The sequence below is a fragment of the Prionailurus viverrinus genome, chromosome F2 (assembly GCF_022837055.1).
Source record: "Prionailurus viverrinus isolate Anna chromosome F2, UM_Priviv_1.0, whole genome shotgun sequence".
In the NCBI taxonomy this organism is placed as follows: domain Eukaryota; kingdom Metazoa; phylum Chordata; class Mammalia; order Carnivora; family Felidae; genus Prionailurus; species Prionailurus viverrinus.
Window position 1 is genome coordinate 46,491,194 of NC_062578.1, and position 26,425 is coordinate 46,517,618.

The following is a 26,425-nucleotide window of genomic DNA, read 5'->3' on the forward strand; positions in this document are numbered from 1 at the left end:
GATTTAAGGCAGTGGTACTAGTGATAGATCCTGATGCTCAGAGATCTGTTTTCTAGTGTTTAAAAGCTTTTACTTGATCTTAATTTCTAAGATAACTTTTGGAGTGGCTCAGTCGGTTAAGCATCCGACTCAAGTCATGATCTCACGGTTTGTGAGTTCGAGCCCTGCGTTGGGCTCTGTGTAGATACCTCAGAGCCTGGAGCTTGCTTCAGATTCCGTGGCTCCCTCTCTGCCCCCTCTCCCGATTGTGCTCTCTCAAAAATAAATAAATGTTAGAAGAAATTTTTTTAAGTTAAATAAAATAAAGTAACTTTTACTGTTTACAAAAGTAATACGTATGTGTTACAGAAAAAAATTTTAAAACCCAGTACAGTACGAAGGAGATCATTAAAATAACCCATAATCCTAACACCTGGGTGGAACAAAATGTGTTATTTTTTAAAGAACTGAAGCTAATTAATGACAGCCTCTATGGTACACAGCCCGGGAATGCACCCACACGTGCAGTTGAGTATGACGTGGAGAATTGTGAAGGAGTCCCAGTGGCAGATGACTCCAGTGAAGTTCCTTTATTTATAGTGTTTTTGCACTGTTTTGTGGTAGAAAGAGCATTGGTTCAATCAGGTGTTTGCTGAAGTGCTTCCTCTGGCCCAGGCATTGATCTCCACACTGGGAATATAGTGGTGCTTAGGACAGGCAGTGTCCTTGCTTTCCTGAAGCTTAAATTCAAAAGAACTGACATGTGGGCAGATGGCCCCATGTCTCTCCATCCCCTCACCTGCAGAATGAACGTGGGACTGTTTACCCTGCAGGCTTGTGAGAATGTCTACAGTGACCAGCACACGGTAGATGTCCTGTCAGAGCTTGCTCTTTGCCAGGTCACTGTAGACAGGAATAGACAGTAGATCCCCAAGACTGCTGGAGAAAAAGTAAAGCAGCCCTCACTCGTGCTTTCCCTGCAGCTGATCTATAAGCTGCATGGAACAGAAGAGTTAACCAGAAGAGCAGACCTGCCGTCCCCAGTGTGGACAGTCTGGTGCAGCAGATGCTCACTCATGGGTTATATAGAAAGTGGGCTCTTCCGAGGATCTGTGCACACCATACTTTACAATTTTAGTTAAGTTTGTTAAAACTAAGTATGATAGTTTTCATTCATAAATTCAATGTTTTGATTGTATGTTCTAGTGATGTTAGAAATACTTCGTAGCCTAAAAAGTGCAAGATGAAAATTCATGATTTATAAGGAATTCTCATATACTTCCTTGATTCCCTCCAGTTTATTTTTTAAGCCCTTTGGCAGCAAGTAAATCATAATAAACTGTATGAAGTTCAGAGCTGATTTTCAAAATGTATTGCAAGCTTCTGTGGTTCTGTGCTAAGGTGCCTTGTTAAACACATAGGTGTAGATAAAAATTTTCCTTTTAATCCATCAGTAAGTAACAAGAATCTTTTGAAAGCCTACTTTGTACCTGGTGCTACGGTTGGCTCTGTTAGGGCACAGGGAGGGGCGTTGGAGGGGGTGAGACACATTGCCTGCTGCCAGGGAGCGCAGGCTCAGTGGGGGAAAGAGTAAATGCCAGAGTGCTTTGGAACTGTTTGAAATGAGGTATGCAAGTTTGATTGCTCTTCTACTCTGAGTTTGCCTTTCTAGTATGTTCCTAGGTCCCCAATATGGACTGGCAGATACATCAAAATATTTCTGAGAGTCCGGTACCGTAGTGTACGTTCAGTTAGTATAAGTTAAAAAGTAATTTTCAGAACAAGTGACATGTAATATTTTTGTCTTTAGGGCTCTGGAACTTCATCCATTCTCCATCAAACCTCTTCTTCGACGAGCAATGGCCTATGAAACTTTAGAGCAGTATCAGAAAGCTTATGTGGATTATAAAACGGTGTTGCAAATGGACTGCACAATCCAGCTAGCGAATGACAGTATTAACAGGTAACCTAACCCGAAGCAGTGACTGAGGTCTAGTTGTTTTACAATGGAGCTACATTCTTCTCTTCCCCACCTGCAAGAACTACCAAAGTGTAGACTGTTCTATTATTTACTTTGCATGAATGATCGCCTTCTCTCATTCCCATCAAAACCAAACAGTTCTTTCTCTATAACTTAACTTCTAACTGTCCTGCAGTACATTTTGAGTTGTCCTCTGACACCTTTGTATTTGTTTCCTGGTCCATTTATTACTGTTCAGTAATTATGGTTTTTTTTAACTTAGGGTACAGATCTTTGCTGTTCTGAGTGCACAGCATTTAATTTCAGTATTTATAAATATCTGTGGAGTTAGGAAGTGTTTTCAGTGATGTTGTAAATCAGTACTAATGATAGGACAGGATCCAAAAATGTAGTGAAAACTGCCATGTTGAATCTTCTTCTCCTACAGGGTTTGCACATGCTCATTGGCACCACATCTGTCAGTGGAAACATATCTGTTGTTTCTCCTCAGGAGAACGGATGTCTTCATGAGCCTGCTAGATATTTGGTTATATGCCCTTTAAATAGACACTCATCTAGGATGAGTATTAACTTACAATGGTGAAATAGCAAAGAATTTGGATCTAATTTATCTTATGACCTATTTACCCCCTGAGTGAGCATGGGAAGGTAAGAATTTCCAGACTTCAAATGGCTTTCAGGTGAAATTTGAAAATTACTAGTTGGGCAATATTTCTAATTATGTATAATATTTTCTGATTCCATTTGTCCAAAGTATAATCATGTGCGTTATGCTGTGCCCCGTGTTGGTCTAGTGTACCATGTCCCTCACCCCCCCACCACCTAAAGAGACAAAATGGGGAAAAATAATATAGTCTCTGTATTTAAGCAAACCAGAATATAGTTAGATGAAAAAACACAAGACAGGTTATCTCCAACTGTGAAAAATGGTTAGGAAGGTAGGGGTTAACAGGCCAGGCCACCTTTGTGTAGACTTCAGTTGTTGGAGAGAGAGTGCCTGAGGTGGTCTTTGAAGAGCACTGATGGGACATGAGGAGACCTTGAGCAAAATTTTAGGAAATCAGAGTGGCATGTTTTGGATTAATTCATTTTATAAAATCATGCCTTACCTTCCTACATTATTTCACCACACTTTGGAGAAAACTGTCGGAAAGATCTGTATGTAGAGCCAATGGCCATCTTCTGGAACGTTCACTCTCTGGTCACGTGGAACCTGTCTAAAAAGGATATATACTGTTTATTGGATCTAGAGTGGGGCTAGCTGGAACCTTGGGCATTCACAGACTCTTTGATCTTGATCTTGTAAAATCAGGCAGCATCACGTGGGAGCTCTCCAGCCATTTGCCCTGTGGCACAGCTGCCTTGCCAAAGTGTCATCTACTGCCACATATATGCTTGAAGGTACTTTTCTTCTTTTTTGTCTAGTTAATTCCTTCCTGTCTCTCAGGAGAGGGTCTGCTTCCTCTAGGAAATGACTTTCACAGATACACCCACCTCCTGCCTCACCATACATGTATTTCAGGCTCTCTTCCCAGTGACCCCAGAACACTGTGCCTTTTATTACACAGCTTCCATATTATTTGTAAATTTTCTGTCCCTCTCTTTTTGTAAAATTATTTTTCTCTCATTCTCCTGGAAGTTCTGTGAGGTTAGGAATTGTGTTTTATCCATCTCTGTAGTTGAAGTACCTCATACAGTAAATATCCTCAGTAAAATGTGTTGAATGAAGTCATTCCCTAACAGTGTAATTCACTCCTGTGCTCTGCTTTGAATTTGCCTGTCCTCCTCTGTCTGGTCATATCCAAGGTAGTTGGGGAAAATAGAATCCTCTCATGGTTAGAGGTTCTTGTGAAACAAAGTTGGGAAGGCCCCTGAAGTAGCTGACAGAGAGGAAAGGCCTGTTGAAAGGTATTTTAGGAAATAACAGTTCACAGTGATAGGCTGGAAGGTCTGAAGGGAGAAATCTATATCTGACAGGCTGTAATTACATTTCTGAACCTGCTGCACTATATAGTTTTTAAAAGTGAAGTACAATTCACAGAAGGGAAAACTGTTTTAAAATATACGATTGAGTGGCCTTTTAGCACATTCACATGTTGTATAACCACCACCTCGCTCTAGTTCCAAAACATTTATCGTCCCAAAAGGAAATTCTGTTCCCATTAAGCAATCACTCATTTTCCCTTATCCCAGCCCCTGGAAACCACTAATCTGCTTTCTGTCTATGGACTTCCCTATTCTGGGTAGTCCCTATAAGTGGAGTCCTAGAGGAGGTACCTTTTGTGTTTGGCTTCTTTCACCTACACAGTGTTCTCAGGGTTCATTCTTGTTGTGGTATATGTGAGTGCTTCATTTCTTCTTATAGCTGAATAATCCATCATATGGATATATATCATTTTGTTCATTCATTCATCAGATGGTGGACATTTGGGTTGTTTGCGTCTTTGAGCTGTTGTGAACAGCCTGCTTTGAACATTTTGTGCACAGGGTTTTGTTTATATACCTGTTTTTGGTTCCTCTTGGTGTATACTCAGGAGTGGAATTGCTGGGTCCTATGGGAATTCTATGTTTAAACTTTTTGAGGATTGTGTTATACTTTTTATATGTCCTCATGAAGGTCCTTTTATATAGATTGACTTGTAAGTTTTTTTTAATTGGTTCTTACTGATGTTTTATAAGAAGGTGACGAGGATTTTTTTTGCTGCATTTCTTCTATAAAATATCAATTTTTAAAATTTCACTGTTCCTTTTCATGAATCCCATATTTATGCTTTTCCATGTGAGCAACAACAGCTTTTTTTTTTTTTTTCCCAGTTTAAACATCTGCTTATTTTGTTTCTGTCTTCCATTAACCATATTCCTCTCTTCCTCTCCAGGAATCTTATATGTTAAATTTCCCTGCATATACTTATTTACTCCCTGGCAACACATCATCTCTTTTCAGCTGCTTCTTCCTTCCTCTCTGCTGGTAATACAAGTTTTGCTTGAAAATTCTTTTTTCTAAAGCTTTTCTTTTTTTTTTTCTGCATTTGTGGGTGGTTTTACATTATTTTTCAAAAAAAAATTTTTTTTCACTAAAATATGTGAGTTGGTTAGCATAACCAATTTCAGCATAACTGAAATTTCAGTTTAAAAAACTGGGGAAAAAGTATGTGCATTGTATTTGTGTCTAGATAAATAAGAACTATTCGCACAAAAAGTACTATTGAGTTAACTAACTTGAATGCATTCTCCTAATTACCAGTAAACCTTCTCAGTCTTGGGGCACACCTTTTTTTTTTTAATTTTTTAAAAATGTTTGTTTATCTTTGAAAGAGAGAGGGAGAGAGACAGTGTGAGCTGGGGAGGGTCAGACACACACACACACACACACACACACACAGAATCTAAAGAGAGAGGGAGAGAGACAGTGTGAGCTGGGGAGGGTCACACACACACACACACACACACACACACACAGAATCTAAAGCAGGCTCCAGGCTCTTAGGTGTCAGCACAGAGCCCGATGCGGGGCTTGAACTCACAAACTGTGAGATCATGACCTGAACTAAAGTCAGACGCCCAGCCGACTGAGCCACCCAAGTGCCCCGGGGCATACCTTTTGGAACCAGTTTCATTTCAAATGCATGATTCAATTTTGTTTTAAGTCTAAATATATTTTGTGTGTTTAAAATGATGACACAGTGATAATCGGAGATGTTAATCTGAACCTTTTGATGGTCATGAGTAAATGTCAGTAATACAAGGGCCCTTGTAGTAGACTCCAGTATCTTGTCCCTTCATCATTATGTGTTTGAAAACGTAGTTAATGGATAATTTTAGAGGCAAAAAAAATACAAGTTAAGAGTATCTTAGCAATATGGAAATGTTTTAAGAAAAAACAGCATTCCACGTTACAGCTTGTCCTCATCACTTTTGGCAGCTAGTCTTGAACACCTGTCTTTGGTGTATGGTTTGGGCATAGAAATTCTGAAGTGCTTTTGGTTATTCTCCAGAGTAATACATTATCAATTTAGTAATTACATTAAATGTTATGCAAGACGTTTCTTTTAGGCCTTCTAAATTTTGCTTTTATTTTTCACTTTTTCAAAAAAATACAGTTTTATTGCATATACATTAAAAATATTTTTTGAACCAGTTAGAAAGGCCTTCACTTTTTTCTTCTACAAAAAGGATCTAAAGTTAACATAGTTTTTGGCAACTTTTAAAAGTCCTTCTAAAGGCCATTTAAAGGTCTGTGGACAGCAGACAGCTTAAGACTGTTTTCTACAGGGAAGTACACAAATGCAATGTTTGTAAATCTTACTCTTGATTTGAGCTTCATGGATATAAAAAACAAATGGCATGGTTAATCAAGAAAATTCATTTTCTTTTTAGGATAACAAGAATTTTAATGAATCTGGATGGACCAAGCTGGCGGGAGAAGCTGTCACCCATTCCTGCTGTGCCCACTTCCACGCATTTACGAGCTTGGCAGCCTGCTACAGAGACACCCCCAGACCAAGTGGGAGACTCCTGTAGCCATTCCCAGCCTGGCATCACAGGTAGGGGAGGCCTACAATCCTTTCTTGTGCAGGTTGTCTTGAGCTGTGTGTATATCTTCTCGGTAAAGCAGAAGGAGAAGGACATGAACTCAGGCATCAGACCCAGGTTTAAGTTAAGACCCTGTTCTCCCTCTAACTAGTCTTAAGTTGTTTCATGCATCCAGTGTCCTAGTGTGTATGAAAGGAGGAAATGTAACTATCTCATGGAGTTCTTAGGAATAAATGGAGATGTGCATACAAAATAATAAAGGTTAAGTTAGCATAATTATTAAATTTTTTTTTTTCAACGTTTATTTATTTTTGGGACAGAGAGAGACAGAGCATGAACGGGGGAGGGGCAGAGAGAGAGAGAGGGAGACACAGAATCGGAAGCAGGCTCCAGGCTCTGAGCCATCAGCCCAGAGCCCGACGCGGGGCTCGAACTCACGGACCGCAAGATCGTGACCTGGCTGAAGTCGGACACTTAACCGACTGCGCCACCCAGGCGCCCCTAGCATAATTATTAATAAGAAAAAGAAATAGCATTAGTTTACTACTATGCCTATATGTGGCAGGGCTAAAATAATAAGATTGGTGTGTTTGAAATAATAAAGTAAAATCCTACAATGTAAATATGTAGCAGGTATTTTCTTCTGCCTTATATCATAGTTGTTAACATATCTGCATTCCCTTAGTACCTACCTCATCACGTTGTACAGTGTTTAATAAGTGTTGACTTCACTCTTGCTTTCTGCGTAAAGCCATTGAGGCCCCATTTCTCCTGCCTGCTTAGGAAATCTATGTATATCTCCTTGAGCCTCATCTTGCAGACACCCTGAGATTCCTGAGTCATGATGTTCCAGTGGCTTCTCTTAGACCCTCACCCTCTTCATTGACTAGAAAGAAGATGCAGGGAACATCTGCTGAGGCTTTAAGATTATTTATTTATTGAAATGCTTATTTATTTATTTTGAGAGAGAGGGAGAAAGAGCGTGCGCACGTGTGCCAGCAGGGGAGGGGCAGAGAAAGAGGGAGAGAGAGAATCCCAAGCAGACTTGGGGTGAGATTGTGACCTGAGCCAAAATCAAGAGTCGGAAGCCTAACTGGCTGAGCCACCCAGGTGCCCCAGGGCTTTATGATTATTTAGCAGTCCTTGGAAAATCATGGGGCTCTCTGGTTTTCTAGAGTTTGCCATTAGAGCCTCGCACAAAGCATTTGGTCAGGGTCAGTAAAGGGTAGCTGTTTGTTAACAGAGTGAATATACTAACTGTACCGTAGATATGGGATAGCTAATTATAAGCACAAGTATAATCATTTCTTTCTGTTCATTTTTATGTGATTATTATAATAGATACCGAAGGTTTAAAAACACTGGGGGAGGAAAAGCTTAAGGAAAGTTTTTCAGCAAGTTATATAAGCCCTAAAACAGAGTAATACTCTGTTTATGTTTTAGGGCTTATATATACTACATTTATGGGGAGTGTCATTGGCCCCATTGTATGAAATCTTTTGAAACATGACACATTAGAAATACTCTGTGATTGGGATGCCTGGGTGGCTCAGTCGGGTGAGCGTCTGACTCTCGGTTTTGGCTCAGGTCGTGATCTCAGGTTTCAGCAGTTCAGGCCCTGTGTCGGGCTCTGTGCTGATGGTGCAGAGCCTGCTTGGGATTCTCTCCTTCCTTTTTCTCTGGCCCTTCCCTGCTCATTCTGTCTCTCTCTAAATAAATAAATAAACTTAAAAAAAATTTTTTTTAATATTCTGTGATTTAAAGTAAAAGATGAGAAGTTACTACTTCATGCCATTGTGCAGGGGACAAATAAGATTATTGTTAATATTCCAAGTTTATGTTACAAGTTCAGTGTATTAAGATTTTTAGATTATAAAATTTAAAGATATTTTAAATTTTAATTTATGGATTTTTATATCAGGTGACTCCATTGGGTAATTTACACAGATTTAAAACTTTAGATATTCATACTTTATGTGTGTTAAAAAACTTTGATTGCAAGTAACAGAAAATCTATTGACAGGTTGTAAGGAATGGTTTTGGCTCATGGAACTGAAAGGGCTCAGGCAGGCCCTAAAACGAGGCACAGCTCATCAGGGCTCAAGTTCTGATGGAAAATAATAGAACTGCAGCAGTTTTAGGCTTCATGTGTGCACTTAAGAATGTCTAAAGGGAGAGAGACGCCATTGCTTTGGGTGGCATTAATTTAACAATGAGAAAATATGTTACACCTAAAACCCTAGCTTTTTTATCCTGTTCCTTTCTTGGCCCAGAATCTAATGGTAGTTACTCTAATGGGTCATGTGTCCATTCCTGAGCCAGTCCCTATGATGAAGGAATGCCATGCCTGGATTGGCTTAGGCCTGAGTTCTTGATCAGTGGAGTCAGCTTCCCCTGAACACCTGGGGTTAATAGGAGAGGGGTGATAGCTGAATGAATATCAAGGCACTCTTAGGAAGGGGAAATGGATCCTAAACAGAGAGTCAGCCATGATCACTGCATGATAACAGGTAATGGTAATAGTTGGGACTCTCTCTTTGAAGATAACAGAAAACCCAACCCTTTATGGCTTAAGCAATAAAGGTTATTTACTGGCTCGTACCATGGAAAAGTCCGCAAGTAATGTAGCTGCAGGGATGGTTGGATTCAGGATTCGGAGATTCTTATTTAGCTCTCTATCTTGACCTCTCTCTTGCTCTTTTCAGCCCATTTTTAGACACAGACTCTCTCCCCTTGTATCATCGGATGGCAGAATAGCTCCTCCTTTCCTCCTCATTTTCCACTGGAAAGAGCCAAGAATTTTCAGAAGCTGCCACAGAAATCTTAAGTGTATCTTATTGGCTCTCATAGGCCCATCCCTGACCAATTAGATTATTGTGGCTAAAGAAATAATATGTGCTGATTAGTAAAAAAATAAAGATTACTCCAAATGGTAGGGCTAGGGTACGGTTTGCTTTACCTAAACTACAGGACAGAGGGTGGAGGAGGTGTGATTTTCCAAGGAAATGTGGGGCCAGATGTCTGCCTCAGGCATGAACAGGTTTGTTTGTTCATTTTTCATGAAATAGTTTTCCCACCAAACACTGTAGATGTTTGTATCTTCAGCAGAGGACATACCAATATGGATAAAATAATATAATTACTTATATTTTATTTTCTAATTTGAAAAAATATTGTAATAATTGTGTAATTTTTATTTACAGCCAATTTGTCTTTTTAATTTGTATACCAAGTTTTGTTCCATGTAGACTTCAGCTCTGCATGGTATGTGTGGTCAGGTTAATTTGCAATAGAATATCTACTTACAGATGTACTGAAGATTTTGTAGAGGTGCTTATATGAATCCTTCCTCTTTTTTTTTTTTTTTCCCCTTGGGGGGTGTCCCATAGATGAAAAAATGTTTAAAACCCTTAAAGAAGAAGGAAATCAATGTGTAAAGGACAAAAACTATAAAGATGCCCTTAGTAAATACATTGAATGCTTAAAGATTAACAACAAGGAATGTGCCATTTATACAAACAGGCAAGTTCTTTGTAACTTTATGTATTTCTTACGTTCATTTTTTTTTATTAAAATATACAGACAAATTAATTGCCGAATTTTTTTCCCATCATTTTGAGAATTTATATAGCATATTGTCCTAGGTGAGTATTCTTTAAAGAGATGGGGCCATAGAAGTTCCAGAGAGATGGAAAGCATGAGGCGGGCTGGGCGTCTGGTTGGTCTGCGACACAGGTTCCGCAGGCCGTCCTCGCCGCCCTGACGTTGCTGCACTGTCCCGTCTTGGCCGTTTGGACCCACTGTGGCTTAGTCAGGTCTGCACATCATCCTCCGTGTAGGAGCAGGAGTCACTTCCCTTTCAAACTAGTTCTTAAGTGTCCTTTTTCTCTTGAAGTCCTAAGAGAGGGGACCAGCATCCTTCAGTGCATAGCAAGAATAGGCAGATTGTTCTGGAAAGCTGTTTAGAGGCCATCTATACCACATAATGGTAAAAGATCGCTCTAGAAATCTGGTGATTGGGGAATTTTAGGAGTAAGTAGAGTCTGGGGTGATGAGGAAGAAGGCGTAGTTCCTAAAGAGCAGGGACTCCCAGCACAAGATTTCCTAGCTATTTCAGATGAATTCTTTTTAATTTAACTTCTCACTGCTTTGTTTTTGTACATGTTTTCCTCTATTGGCAACCATTTTGCTAAAAATTTTGTCATTAACTCCAACAGGTAGTTTTCTACTCTTCTTCTGTTCAGCCTCTGCGGTTCTGGGCATTAATGGCCACTCAGTTTTCCCTGGAAACCGCCTCTCCTCTTGGCATCAGTGCAGACACTCACTTGCCTGGCTCTTTTCTTCCTCTATGGGCCTTTCTTTCCCAGCCGTTCTCGCGGTTCTGAAGGTGTAGGTCCCTTTTTCACTCTGCATACTCTCTGAGCCATTGCATCCTCCCTTCAGTTCCGTTACCTTTCAGTTGTGTCCCCCCCAAATCTCTGTGTGGGCTCCAGACCTAAGCACTCCGCTCCTCTCTGCCTTCCTGACCGATGTCTCCCTCTCCTAGTGTGTCTGCAAGCTCGGATGTCCTACTTCTAAATTCCTCTTGGGGGAGCCTTTCTCTCCGCCCTCCCCTTCACCCATGTCCCATCACCACTGTCTCCTCCGAGATGTCTGCTACCCCCTCCACAGCACAGACTTGTTCCCTCTCGTCTCATTCTCTGAATTGCAGCACGACTAATCTTCCTAAAACATGGTGAACATGTTAGTCCCTATTTGAGAACCCATTGGTGGACTTGCTGGAAGCTCAGGATAAAGCTCAGGCTCCTTGCTCTTCCCCATCTGGCCTGACCGCCCTTCTACCTCATCCCTGCATCCAGCCAGCCATATGGCGCTTAGTTCATCAAGAGTACCTTGCTCTCTGTCTTTCACTGTGAGACTCTGCCGTTGCTGGGCCATTGGCCACCCTCTCCCCTCCTGCATCTTAACTCTCAGCCCAGTGCCTTCACACTGGACAATTCTCATCTCCCACTCTGGGCTTCAACTTAAATGTAACTTCTGGGAAGTCTTCCCTGATTACTCTTGCCTTTGCCTCAGCCTCACCAGATCTGGTAAGATTCTCAGCTGTGTGTTCCCAGAGCATCCTGTTCAGATTTTATTATGTTTGCTTATTTTAATTGTCTCTTCCACTTAGACTATAGCCTTCTTGAGGGGCCTGAGCTGTACTTGTTTGCAGTTGTATCCCCAGTGCCATAATTAGGTATATTGCAAGAAAATGCCATAATTAGAGTAAAATGTTAGGCTTCAATGAGACAGCCAACAGACTTATTGAGCTATGTTCTGATTGTTATTAACTATCTAAATTTATAGTGTTGTCTTTGCATTTCATAATACGTATTTGCTTTCATAATTACATTCTACCAGAGCTCTGTGTTACTTGAAGCTGTGCCAATTTGAAGAGGCAAAGCAGGATTGTGATCGGGCACTTGAGATAGATAACAGGAATGTAAAAGCGTGCTACAGACGAGCTCTGGCTCATAAAGGACTCAAGGTGAGGAAATCTTCATTTTAATAAGTAAATTTCAGCTCTGAAAACAATATGTGGTTTTTATGAACATGAATCTTGGGAGTGAGATTATCCTGGGATTTAATCCTGGTTCTATGCTAACCAATCCTGAAAGCTTAGAATAGGCCTCAGATTTCCCCTACCTTTAATGTGGAGCTAGATATTTTCTAAGATTGCTTCCAGCTCAAAAATTATTATTTTATTTCCGGATTTTCCGAGGACTTTTGTTAGTTAATGATAGATCCATTTTATGGAACAGGAAGGTTTGTTACTGAATCACTGAAGGCAACCACTGGATTCCTCCACCAAAGGATTGAGGTGTCTGTGAGGTGGGAGGAAGGCATCAGAACGGAAGCTTGGTTCACCAAGTAAAAGTTGGTAGAGACATCAGAGATTGGTGATTTGGGCCTTAAACTGGCTGCTTTAGAGTGGCATTCTTCTCTAAGAAAACCACACCATTATTTGCAAAGAAAGTATTGTATAATTACACTTTTCTTTAGGCTGATTCTTCTGCATGGAAAACTTGAATGAATGTACATATTTGTAGAAAGTAATGTCACAAAGAAAAGTCAGAACATACCGGGCTATGGCATTTCTTGAAATTGTTATTTCTTAAAAATCAACTTGATTAGGGTCTAATACAATGAAATTCACACATTGTAAGCTTTCACATCTTTTAATTTTTTTCTCTTTAGAGGTTTTTTTAAATTGAGATACAACTGACAACTAACATTGTATTAGTTTCAGGTATACAGCCTAATGATTTGATTTGCACAATGATCACCAGTAAGTCTAGTTAGCAGCCCATCAGCACACATAGTTGAAATTTTTTTTCTTGTGATGAGAACTTTCAAGATCTATGCTTGTAGCAACTTTCAAATATGCAATACAATATTATTAATTGTATCACCATGCTGTGCATTATATCCAATGAGTTCTTTCTTTCTTAACTGGAAGTTTGTGCCTTTTGACCCATTTCACCTACTCCCCAGCCCTTGTCTTGCCTCTGACAACCACCAGTTTGTTGTGTCTGTAAATTCAGTTCTGTTTTTGGTCTTGTTTTCTAAATTTCACGTACAAGTGCAGTCATAAGGTAATTGCCTTTCTCTGTCTTACCTCACTTTTAGCATATGCCCTCAGGATCCATCCATGTTGTTGCAAATGGTAGGATTTCCTTCTTTTGTACGACTGTAAATAGACCACATTTTTTCTATCTGTTCATTCATTGATGGACACTTAGGTTGTTTCCATGTCCTGGCTGTTGTAAATATTGCTGCCGTTAACACAGGAGTGCAGAGGTCTTGCAGATTTCATGTTTTCATTTCCTTCAGATAAATACCTAGAGGTGGAATTGCTGGATCATATGGTAGTCTTATTTTAGTTTCTTGAGGAGCCTCCATACTGTTTTCTATAATGGCTATATCAGTTTCCATTCCCACCCACAGCGCACGAGGGTTTCCTTTTCTCCACATCCTCACCAGCACTTGTTATCTCTTATCTTTTGGGTGATTGCTGTTCTGACAAGAGTGATACCTCATTGTGCGTTTGATTTCTATCTCCCTGCTGGTTAGTGATGTGGAGCATTTTTTCATATACCTGTTGGCCATCTGTATGTCTTCTTTGGAAAAATGTCTGTTTAGTTCCTCTGCTCATTTTTTAATCAGATTATTTTTTCGATATTGAGTTCTGTGAATTGTTTGTGTACTTTGGATAACTGCTTATTAGATACAGGATTTGCAGATATTTTCTCCCACTTGGTGGTTTCCATTTTGTTGATGGTTTCCTTCACCGTGCAGAAGCTTGATGTAGTCCACTTGTTTATTGTTGCTTTTGTTACCTTTGCTTTTGGCATCAAATCCAAAACCCAAGACCAGCATCAAGGAGCTTACCACCTATGTTTTCTTCTAGAAGTTTATGGTTTCAAGTCTTATGTTCAAGTTTGGTCCATCTTTTTTTTGTTGATATTTGTATGTAGTGTAAAGACAGTGGTTCAGTTTTCTCAACAGCATTTATTGAAGACTGTCCTTTCCCTAGTGAGAATTCTTGGCCCCTTTGTCATAAATTAGTTGACCATTTATGCATGGCTTTTTATTTCTGAGCTCTCTGTTCTGTCTTATTCATCTCTGTGTCTGTTTTTATGCCAATACCATACTATTTTAATTACTGTAGTTTTGTAATGTAGTTTTATTTTTTCATTTTTAAAATTTATTTTTGAGAGAGAGAGACAGAGACAGAGCATGAGCAGGGGAAGAGCAGAGAGAGAGGGAGACACAGAATCCAAACCATGCTCCAGGCTCTGAACTGTCACCACAGAGCCCGATGTGGAGCTCAAACTCCTGAACTGCGAGATCATGACCTGAGCCGAAGTTGGATGCTTAACCAACTGAGCCACGCAGGCACCTCTGTAATGTTTAAAATCAGGAAGTGTGATGCTTCCAGCTTTTTGTTCCTTTTCAAGATTGCTTTGGCTATTCGGGGTGTTATGTGGTTCATATAGTGAGTTTTAGGATTGTTTATTCTATTTCTGTGGAAAATGCCATTGGAATTTTGAATAGGGATTGCATTGAATCTATAGATTGCTTTGGGTAGGGTAAACATTTTAAAGGTATTATTTTTTCTCATCCATGAGCATGGAAAGTCTTGCCATTTATTTCTGTCTTCTTCAGTTTGGTTCATCAGCGTGTTATAGCTTTCAATGTGCAAAGCTTTCACCTTCTTGGTTAAATTTATTCCTAGGTATTTTATTCTTTTTGATGCAATTATAAGTAGAATTGTTTTCTTAATTTGGTCATTGACTTTTGAATAATGTAAATTCTCATGTAGCCATCACTCCAGTCAAGGTAAATATTACTTTCATCTCTCTAGGAAATTCCCTATGCCCATTTTTCTTTATTTCCCTTATTCTGCCCCCACTCCCAGGCAGCCATCCATCTAGTTTCTATCACTGTAGATTAGTTTTGCTTCTTTTTGACAGTAATATAAACATAGTCCTATAGAATTTACTGTTTGGCTTTTTTTTTTTTTTTTTTTTTTTTTTTTTTGCTCAGCATAGCATCTGAGAGTTAATCTGTACTATGTGAATATTAGGAATTGTTTCTTTTTTAAATTTTTAAAATGTTTTTTATTTATTTTTGAGAGAGAGCGAGACAGAGCGTGAGTGGGGGAGGAGCAGAGAGAGAGGGAGACACAGAATCTGACGCAGGGTCTAGACTCCGAGCCACCAGCACAGAGCCGATGTGGGGATCGAACTCATGAACCTTGAGATCATGACCTGAGCCAAAGTCTGATGCCCAAACGACTGAGCCACCCAGGCGCCCCAGGAATTGTTCTTTTTTATTGCTAATTTTTATTACTGATTATACCACAACTTTTTTTTTTAACATATTCACCAGTTAGTTACATTCAGCTGTTTCTAGTTTGGGGCTATTAATATAGCTGCTATGATATTTCCCCACCCACATGTTATGAACTTGTTCATGAATTGGTACAGAAAGAGACCAGCTGTGAGTAGGAGTGGGGATGGAGAGAGATGGTCAGATCATGAAAGGCCCGGGGGTCATGCTGTGGTGACTAGGCTTGATCCTGAAGGTGGTGGGAACCCCTAAAGGCTATGTGGTCAAGGAGGGCACAATGGGTCAGATTTGCCAGCAGTGTGGAAGGTGGATCACTGGGGACCCAGCACGGGGTAGGGAGATTGGTTAGAAGCTACCAGGTCAGCTGCCTGAAGGAAGGTAATGGCAGAGGGAAGAGAGAAGGCCTATTAGTTTGCCAGGGCTGCCATAACAAAGTACCCACATCACGGGTTAAACAACAGAACTGTATTTTGTTAGAGTTCTTACGGTTCTTAATCTTGAGGTTAAGGCGTCAGCAGGGATGGCTCCTTCTGAGGGCTGTGAAGGAAGGATGTGTTCTAGCCCCTCTCCTGGGCTTGCGGTTGGCTGTCTTTTCCCTGTATCTTCACGTTGTCTTCTGTCTGTATATGTCTGTCTTCCACTTTCCTCTTTTTTTAAGGACACCAGTCATATTGGATAGGACCCACCCTAATGATCTCACGTTAACTTGATTACTTCTTTAAAGAACCTATCCCCAGGGGTGCCTGGGTGGCTCAGTCGGTTGAGCGTACAACTCTCGATTTCAGCTCAGGTCATGGTTCCCGGGGTCATGGGATTGAGCCCTACGTCATGCTCTGCACTGACAGCGTGAAGCCTGCTTAGGATTCTCTCTCTCCCCCCTCTGCCCCTCCCCCGCTTACACTCGCTTGCTCGCTCTCTAAAAAATGAAAACCTGTCTCCAAATTACATTCTGAAGTGTACATTCTAAAGTGCTATGGGTTAAGACTTCAGCATAGGAATTTTTAGGAGGGGAACACAGCCCGTAACAGAGAGATTAACTGAAGGTTGTTTGAAGGTAAAGTCGACAGGACCTACTGAGCAGATGGACAGAGGAAGGAACAAAGGTGGTACCTCCAGGGTTACTGGCTTGGGTAGCTGAGTGGTGCAGTGCAATAATGGAGGGTATTCAGGAGGAGGGAGAGGCTTGAGTAGGGAGGGGGATAGTTAGGTTTGACGTTACTGAGTTTGAGGTAATTCTTTTAGTTCCTGCCCATCACTGACGGGGAAATACTAAAAATATATTCTGTAAAACCTGGGTTTTGTTGGGAGAGGGCGGTCATGTTTTTCTACAGTGCAGCATATGAGCTGTGCTCGTTGCGCCCTGAGGAGTCAGGACTTTCTGCATCGCACATGCACTGAGGTTGCCACACGGAGGCTGTGCTGTGACCTCCAGACCATTGGAGCCACGCAGCTGCCTGCCCTCCCTGTCGCCCCTCCCAGTTTGTTATAAAGGATGCAGATGAACAGCCGGGTAAAGAAGTGCGTCGGCCCAGGTCCAGAAGGGTCCTGAGCACGGGAACTCCCGTCTCCATGGAGCTGGGGTGCGCCACCTTCCCTGCAGGTTTGTGCCACGGTGCGCACGTGACCTGACCGCCCCCCCCACCCGACTCCTGCTTTTTTTGTTAGCAACACGCTCATTTATAAACCTCACGTATAGATTCCTTAGATGGTATGTGGCACCATGAATTAAGAGAGGCTTCTTCAAAACTCCCTCAGCTTTCTCTGAGCTTGATGAATTCAGGTACGTGAGGGTAGGTGTGTGTGATGACTCACGAGTGTATGCATGTCCAGACTGTTAGAGCAGGTTTACTCCATGCTGGTTGCCTGACTCTTGGAACTTGTCTTCCTGACACAATGTGAGAGGTGTACCTAATGAAAGACTTTTTATACTCCTTTGGAATGCATTCTAGAAATTGTACTCTGCAGAAAGATGATCCCAAATTTGAGTAATCCAACCCACTAGATTATGAGGCCGGCAGTTTGTTTTTCTGGTTTGATTCCTTGCAGTTTTGTTTATATGTCCTGTAGTTTGAGTTATGTGCCAAGCGAATTTAGTTTCAGTATCTTCAAAAGCGACAACTGCTTACAAAACGCACTAGAAGTCATGCCTGGATCCACTTCCTTGGCGTGTCTGGGAGGGGCTGGCACAGAGGCTCACGAGAAGCAGGTGCCCTGCCTGTAGTTAGTAGCACGCGCACACACACGCCAGTTTTAAAAATCACGGGGCTTTCACTTAGAATTCCTTTTTCCCCAAGTTTTTGTTTAAATTTCAGTTCACATACAACGCAATACTAGTTTCAGGTGTAGAATTTAGTGATACAGCGCTTAGTGTAACACCTGGCGCTCATCACAGTAAGCGCCTAGATCCTTGATCCCCAACACCCAGTTCACCTATACCCCCCTCCACCTCCCCACTGGCGACCATCAGTTTGTTCTCCAGAGTTAAGAGTCTTCCTTGGTTTGCCTCCTACCCCACCCCGTGTTCATTTGTTCGAATTCCACATGTGAATGAAATCATATGGTATTTGTCTTAGAATTTCTTTCTTTAATCGAGTGCCACTTACGTACGTGCTAGACTGTGGGAGCGGAGTGGTAAATAAGACATTGTGCTTGCATTAAGGAATTTGCAGCCAATTAATTGGGTATGCTAGAAGGCCAAAAATATCAAAAAGTAACATAACTCTTATTACAGTTTAAGTGCATCTATTAATATATATATTATCACAAGCACATGTGATTATACTTTTTTTTTTAAGGCCTAATGGTATAATTAGTAACTTTGAACGTCTTCTTTTTTGCCAGAGCCATACTTTTCTCTTCGTGTATGCTCTGCTCTTCCCTCCCGCGTGGCTGTTTGTGTTCAGGTCCCGCGTGGCTGTTTGTCTTCAGGTCCTGTGTTCTCTGACAACTGTGTCAAAAGACGACTCCTTTGGGGCGCCTGGGTGGCTCGGTCAGTTGAAGGTCCGACTTCGGCTCAGGTCATGATCTCACAGTCTGTGAGTTCGAGCCCTGCGTTGGGCTCTGTGCTGACAGCTCAGAGCCTGGAGCCTGTTTCAGATTCTGTGTCTCCGTCTCTCTCTGCCCCTCCCCTGTTCATGCTCTATTTCTCTCTGTCTCAAAAATAAATAAACGTTAAAAAAAAAATTAAAACAAAGACTCCTTCCTCCTCGTTAGTATCATCGGAAACCTTGGTTTTCTTACTTGCATTAGTGATAGTCCATACTTATTTGTTTACTTTTTTATATTGTTTCCCTTCATAAGACACAAACTTCCATAAGGGCCAGGGCCAGGCTGCGTGACCATTTTTGGGATCTGGCCCGCGGGCCCTTGTCTTCCAGTGTCTCCACTTTTCTGGCTCTTTTTCTCTTTACATTTGCTCGCCTCTGTTTTAACTCTTATCGAAGTGTATTTCCTATTTTCTTAGGTCTCCTTCAACCAGACAGATTGCTCTTTATGCATAGATTTTTCTCGAATGGGTTGAAAAACCATACATACTGACTCCGTGACTGGTGGACTTTCATTTCCAAGGCTGTAGCTCACAAATCTGTTTTCAGGCTTCTCGCTAGGATTCCACAACTGTATTCCCGTTCACTTTCTGGTCATTGCTGCCTCGATCATCCCAAGAATTATCTCTCTCTGTGCCTCAGTTCCCTGACCTTTTAAATGGGGACAGAAATTAGTATGTACAGGGCTGCTGTGAGAGTAGACTAATACTTTCAAAATGCTGAGAATGGTCAGAGTTAGCAGGAACTACCTCAGCTTGCCCTGCTGCCCCACTTGCTTGCCTTTCGGTATGGTTCCTAGCATGAACACTTAGGATGGAAATACGGTGTCATTTGGGTTTTCTGTAGCTAGTTCCAGCTGTACTGTTGTGACACAATGGTATGTGATTTGTTCCTAATAGTTTATAATGTACTATCGTTTGTAAACAATTTACCTTTTTTAATGAAATTGAGCAGATTTAAGTTTATCTGTTTAAACAAATCACTTTTGCTGCAGTGTCCTGCTGGACAGAGGGAGAAGGGATGTGGCATCACAGCTGGTCCCCCAGGAACGTCACGTAACCACAAGCTTAGCTTCCCGTGCCCCAGCCTCCAGAGCAGGCCGTTATTGGTAGGTCATGAATACTTAGGGAGGTTATACATCATTGCAATTCTTTGCCTCCTCACAGAATTAACTTTGGCTTAATCAGAACATTGGTGTAGTCTGTAATTCTAGAATATGGCCTGTCACATCAGACTGGTTTTGTGGCCTCTGTCTCAGCTACCACATTCTGCTGTGCGTTTAGATGCCTTTTCTTTGCCCTCAACCTCTCCCAGCGTATTGTCTGACTCGATGGAAGAATAAATGTCGACGCTAGCCTATTTGAACAGTATACAACTTTGAAGGGTTTTTTTATGGTACAGGATACGACGTGACAGCTGACATTTGTATCACCCTTTATGAAAGTTCAAACCGCTCGTATTACTACTTCATTTATGCTTGGTACAGCTTTGTGAAAACTCGAGTAGGAAAGTTTTGTTATCCTTAAAGATGAGAAAACTGAAACTCAAGAGGTTAAATAAGTAGGATTTTGTTCTTTCTTTTTTTTTTTTTTTTTAAGTTTATTTTGGTGGGGGCGGGAAAGACAGAGGCAGAGAGACTGAATCCCAAACAGGGTCCACACTGTCAGCACAGAGCCTGACTTGGGCTCAGACTCATGAACCGTGAGATTGTGACCTGAGCCAAAATCGAGATTCGGACGCTTAACCCACAGCCACCCAGGCGCCCTGTTCCAGTTTTTTAGGTAGGTACTAACATGAGGCTGTTCGTTCATTTCGCAGACAGCAAACGCCTCCTGTACATCCAGGACTGATGGTTGTGATACACAAGTGAACTGGAGTCTAAGAACTCCAGATTCTGTGCTCGCTTTTATGGGTTTTAATATTTCAGTCCGAGACTACTTTGTGGGCCTGACTTTGTAATCTGGGCACTACAGGGAGCCCACCGCACACATTCTGTGCCACTCCGCCCCTCAGTCTCACTCCTGCTTGGGTTAATCTGTGCCTCTTCTTTTGTCATAAAAATTATTTTCTCTGCCTTTCTACTTTCAGGATTATCAGAAAAGCTTAAACGATCTCAATAAAGTTCTTCTGCTGGATTCAAGTATTATTGAGGCAAAGATGGAACTGGAAGAGGTAACCAGACTCCTTAAGGATAATGCTTCATTCAACAAAGAAAAAGAGAGAAGGAAAATTGAAATTCAAGAGGTATTTATATTTGATTAACTTTGAAAGTACTCTTTGGGGATTTCGTAGATGCTAAAATCCTATTTCTCTGAGTTCTACAAAAAAAAAAAAAAATTATTTTCTTTTTACTTGGATGTCCAGTAAAGGCATTTTAACCAGTTATAAAGACAAAACTTTCCTTTGCTGTAATTAGCCACTGTAGATCCCAGCTTGTGTCCATCGAGGGTACTGGGAGTCTGCATTCTTGAGGTTTCTCCTTTCTCTCCCCCAGCCACCCCCACCTGGCCTATAGTTTGCATTGTTTCTGCTCCAGATTGCTCTGGAAGCCTATTTGCTTCAGGGTACACCTGGAGAATCCTGACAGGACTCATTCAGTGTCAGTGGCCCTGCCAGCCATACCCCATAGGGATTTTTTTGATTGATTGAGACCTTTTTAGCACTCTGAAACAAGACTGGCCTAATTGGAGATTTTGGAGTATCCCAGAATCAAACTCCGTGTCTTGCGCTCTAGCTTTTTCGTTTGGCATCCGTGAAGAATGTCAGCTCATGAATTCCTGTGTCCTTGTGGATGCTAACATCATATCCCATTTATCATACATTTCCGCTAAGAGTAAGAGGCGAATATGTGAGAGAAACTAGAAGTATTTTCCAAGGAGGGAAGAAAAAATATTTTAAGTTCATGTCTCTGTTAAATGTGAGGAAATATTTGTCACGAAAAAGAGGTAAAGTTGTTATAGGTCTTCTTTCTTAGAAAACTAAACCTCATGATCATATTTTCAGTGTCAAAAATTTTTTAAACTTAAAAACATACTTTCATGAATGGATACTTAACACTTCCTAAAAAGAGTAGGTTTTCCTATTCATTATAAAGTATACACTTTTTTCACTTAGAATTTGACTAAAATAGAGTCTACCAGTGTTTTTCAGTTCTTTCCCATTTTAATAATTTGTGCAGTGGCTGTTGTGTCACAGTATAATTTTTTTTTCCTCATGAAGGTGAACGAAGGCCATGAAGAAGAGCCTGAAAGGACCTCTGAGGAGGTGTCCAATGACTGCTTTGCCACCAGGAAGGAGGACACAACCAATGGGCCACCAGCATACTGTGAAACACTCCCGATCACCAGGCCTACCAATGCCTATGAATTTGGTCAGGTTATAAATGCCATCAGCACGAGGAATGATAAAGAGGCCTGTGCACACCTTTTAGCCGTCACTGAACCGAAAGATTTGCCAGTGTTGTTGAGTAACAAACTTGAAGGGGATACATTCCTCCTCCTCATTCAGTCTCTGAAAAATAATCTTATTGGGAAAGATCCTTCTTTGGTGTATCAGCATCTTTTCTATCTAAGTAAAGCAGAAAGGTTCAAGGTAAGTGGTGAAACATAGATACTGATTTTTGTTTTAGGGTATCTGTAACTTTAAAATGTTCATTTTTAAATGAAGCTAATACAGTTTTTCTCCTTCTTCCAGATGATGTTGACACTAATTAGCAAGGGCCAAAAGGAGCAAATTGAACAGCTCTTTGATGACCTCTCAGACACACCAAACAAACATTATACTTTAGAAGATGTACAGGCCCTAAGAAGGAAGTATGAGCTTTAAATGAAGGCTATTGTTAGATTTCTTCCATGCATGTATGAGTTCCAGTAGTGCTAATGGGATGGTATTGTAATAGCATTGCATGGATAAAACCTGGTTTCGAAAAGATCCTTTGGTTTGGACTGTAAAATATTTTATGTATTTTTATATAGAGAACATGTATATTCTACGATATGCTTTTATTAGTTGTAAATATTTTCCTACGTACCAGAGCTAACATCTTTATATTTAATAAGTATATTTGGAACTTGTTCAAGTACATTTTAATTTCTATTCTAAATTTTCTTTTAATAACTCGTTAAAAATTTGAGTTCCATTCCTTTGGGCCATAAAGGATTCCTCTTAAGTTTGATAGAAGTGTATTTCTTTAAAAGTGAAAATCATTAACAGTGATTATTATATCACCTTTATTTCCTGCTATGATATATATATAAATACTATTTTATACTACTTCTGGATTACAATCCGCTAAGGTAAAATGTAACACTTAAATCTTACAATATGAAATGATTATTAAATAAATTATTAACTTAGAGCTATAAGAGAACTTCTTTTCTCACGTGGAAACATTGCCTAATTAAAGAACAAAAATTGGCAAAAATTTCTACTACTTACTACTTTTTACTAGATTTTAAAGTGCGGTTTCCCAAACAACTGTATAAAAGCAGACTAAGCCTGCATTGTCCCCTCCACATTTTCCCCAACGTTTAGATGTTGTCTTCACCCTTTTTTCCCGCCCCCCCCCCCATATATTCCCTCAACGGAAAAGTGAAGTCTTACTAAAATCTCCTTTGTTAACTGGGTCAAAGTAAAGGTATTTCTTACAATAAAACATTCAGGTCTCTATCAATGTACTGTCATTTATTGCTATAGTTTTTATCAAGTTCTTTTTCTGGAGCATTCTTTCTTGAGAAGTGAGTATCACAGGTGAGTATCACTTTCATTATTTGCATATTCTTTAATCTTTTGGAATTAATAGAATTTTAAAAAATCATTGGGGGTAAATGGTATCTTTCAAACTGACATTTTTCTTTTTAACTCTTTGTTCATTAATGAAAAGCTGATTCTCCTTTTTTAATGTTAGTAAACTTTACAGTAGAGACATAAAAAGGAAACTCTTTTGTTGACAGTTACGTACCCAGCACCTAGCTGCACGGGGCTGTGTGGCAGTGGTCACCTCTCCTTCAGAGGAGGTGGAAAGCTGTGAGTGCCCAGCGGTGCCAGTTGTGTGGGTCATGGCTGGAGAAACCCGTTTCTGTCCAGTGACAGCCAGGGTACTGAAGTGGGAACTTCATGACTGAGGGGAGGGAAGACAAGGTGAAGGAACTGTAGACAGGAATATCAAAGAGCATTAAAAGAATGCAGTTCCTCAAGACTTCAGCAGGAAGTCTGCCCATATGCCTCTGGGAGTATCCCACTCAAAGACCTCCCCACCAGATTGCCCCACTGGGTCCACAAGCCTCCCCAAAGCCCTGAGTTAAATTCACGCCACCTCTCACTATGTGCTGGATCCCCGTGCGTGCTCCTGAGCGGGGCAGTGAGAGCAGGCCCGGTGATGAGAGTTTTCTCAGAAAAATGGACCAAGAGTCTGTGGGCAAGGGAGAAATCACACACTAGAGCTGTGGAGCTATAGCACCACCTTCTGGAAAACAAAAGGTTCCAGCAGCTAGACTTGAGTTACAAGAAAAGATGGAAAAGTTTAAGAATTCTGCCACTAGAGGGCGCAAGAAGAGTGGAGCAGGTTCACCCATTCAAAGGCTGAGGACACCTCTGACGTAGTGACACCAGTGATAGTACCTCATCTGACGGCAACCGGTGAAGACTCGGGAGGCGTCTGTTACTTCAGATGTGAAAATAGCCATGCAAACGTACAAGGAACATGAAAAAATATTTCACCCTCCAAGAGACACCAATAATTCAACGACTACACACAAAGACATAGGATGTTGCAGATCTAGCTGATAAAGAATTCAGGATAGCTGTTTTGAAGAACACGACAAGCTACAAGAAAACTCAATGATATTAGGAAGGAAAACATGAAATCAACAGAGAAATTACAAAAAAGAACCAAATTCTGGAGTTGAAGAATTGAGTGAATGAGATGAAGACTACTATAGCAAGCCTCTGTAGAATAGAGCAATTGGAAGACAGAATAAATGACTTAGAGAATACAAATTCTCAAATGATGCAGAAGACCAAAGGGAGAAGGGGGCAGAAAATGTAGTTTGAAAAATAATTGAAAATTCCCCAAACCTGGGGGAAAGGACTTGAACATCCAAAGTCACAGAGCTCACATAGATCACCATAGTATCTCAATGTGGAAACACCTCCCAGACATGATACAAGGAAACCACCAAAAATCAATCCTAAAGACGGCTGGGGGAGTGTAACTTACAAAGGAAGCCCCATTAGGCTGTCCACGTATTTCTCAGTGGCGAAACCCTAGAATGACATTCAAAGTCTCAAAAGATAAAAACTTTCAGCCAGAGTTACACTTCAGCGATGAAGGAGAAAGACTTGCCCAACATCCGAAGCTGGAAAAATTTATCACCACTAGGTCTACCCTGCAGAAATGCTGAGAGGAGTTCCTCAAGCTGAAATAAAAAGATTCTAATCAGTGACATAAAACCATCTATACACTGGTAAAAGTGAAAAATACTCAAATTTAGAAAACTCTAATTCTATAAAATGGCATATTAGCCACAACTATAGTATACCATCTTAAAGAATTAGAATTTTCTGAATTTGAGTACGTTTCACCTTTTCTTTTAGGAAAAGAGTATTAAAAATAACTTGCTACTATAATTTGCTGACAGTACACAATATAAAAAGAAATCTGATGTCAGAAAATATATATAAGAGTAAAAGATGAATAGACCCTTTATAGACAAATGAAGATAAGTTGCTATCAGCATAAAATGGACTCTTCCATGTATGAAATGTTCTATGTAAACCTCATGTTAAAAAATTTAGATTCACAAAAGATAAAGGGGAAACCATATATACTACTGTGGAAAATCAATTTACAGAGTTGAAACAAATGGAGAGGGGAACAGAAGGGAGGAAAGAACTGGGGAAAAGGAACAATGGAAATATAGAACAGGAAGGCAACCAGGAAGATGGCAGTTGTAAATCCCTACATATCAATAATTACTCTAAATGTAAATTGAATTCACCAATCAAAAGGCACAGAATGGCTGGATTAAAAAAAAAAAGACAACTATATGCTCTGTACAAGAGACTCACTTCAGCTTTAACACACATAGGTTTAAAGTGAAGGGATGGAAGAAGATACTACTTGCAAGTGAAAAGAGCAGGGATTACTGTACTTGCCCTTAGACCAAACAAACTAAGCCAAGAGTGGTAAGAGACAAAGAAGGTCATTATATAATAAAGGGGGTCACTACAGTTAGATGATACAATAATCGTAAACTGTATGCACTCAACATTGGAGCACCTAAATATATGAAGCAAATACTAACAAATCTGAATGGAGATGTGGAGAATAGAATAATAGTAGAGGACTTTAATACTTCACTTAGAGCAATGGGTAAATCATCCAGACAAAATCAACAAGGAAATGTTAGAATTAAATCATACTTTGGACCAAATGGACCTAATGGTCATATAGAACTTTCCATCCAATACCAACAGAATATATTCTTCCCAAGTACACAAGGAACATTCTCCAGGATAGATTATATGATAGGACACAAAACAAGTCTTAGCAAATTTAAGAAGATTGAAATCTATCTTCTGACCACAATGGTACGCAACTACAAGTCAACAAAAGGAAAGCTGGAAAATCTGTAAATATGTGGAAACAACACAATTCTGAACGAGTGGGGTCAAAGAAGAAATTAAAAGGGAAATAAAATTTATCAACTGAAAATGGAAACAGCAAACCTGTGCAAAAGCAGTTCTGAGAGGGAAGTTTAGAATGATAAATGCATATGTTAAGAAGTTAGATCTCAAACAGCCTCACATTACACCTAAAGAGCTATAAAAAGAACTGAGCTCAAAGCTAGAAGAAGGAAGGAAATAAAGATCAGAAATAAGAGACAAGAAAAAAATACAAAAAAAGAACAAAACATTTTTCAAAAAGATAAATGAAATTGACAGACTGTTAGCTACACTAAGAAAAAAAAGGCAAAATCAGAAATGAAAG

General features: G+C 40.3%; 1 protein-coding gene across 4 annotated transcripts in view; it reads left to right on the forward strand.

Annotated features, from left to right (window-relative positions):
- Positions 1-23,103, forward strand: part of SPAG1 (sperm associated antigen 1) — a 71,899-nt gene extending 48,796 nt beyond the window's left edge. For 3 of the 4 annotated variants that reach the window (XM_047842245.1, XM_047842247.1, XM_047842248.1), the window contains 8 exons: positions 1,790-1,942; positions 6,338-6,504; positions 9,883-10,015; positions 11,897-12,023; positions 19,430-19,543; positions 20,524-20,679; positions 21,655-22,026; positions 22,129-23,103. In XM_047842245.1, coding sequence (XP_047698201.1) covers positions 1,790-1,942; positions 6,338-6,504; positions 9,883-10,015; positions 11,897-12,023; positions 19,430-19,543; positions 20,524-20,679; positions 21,655-22,026; positions 22,129-22,260 — 1,354 coding nt within the window. In that variant the 3' untranslated portion in view covers positions 22,261-23,103. The remainder of the gene's footprint in view (positions 1-1,789; positions 1,943-6,337; positions 6,505-9,882; positions 10,016-11,896; positions 12,024-19,429; positions 19,544-20,523; positions 20,680-21,654; positions 22,027-22,128) is intronic. The other variant, XM_047842249.1, reaches the window with a different exon arrangement.
- The last annotated feature ends 3,322 nt before the right edge of the window (positions 23,104-26,425 follow it).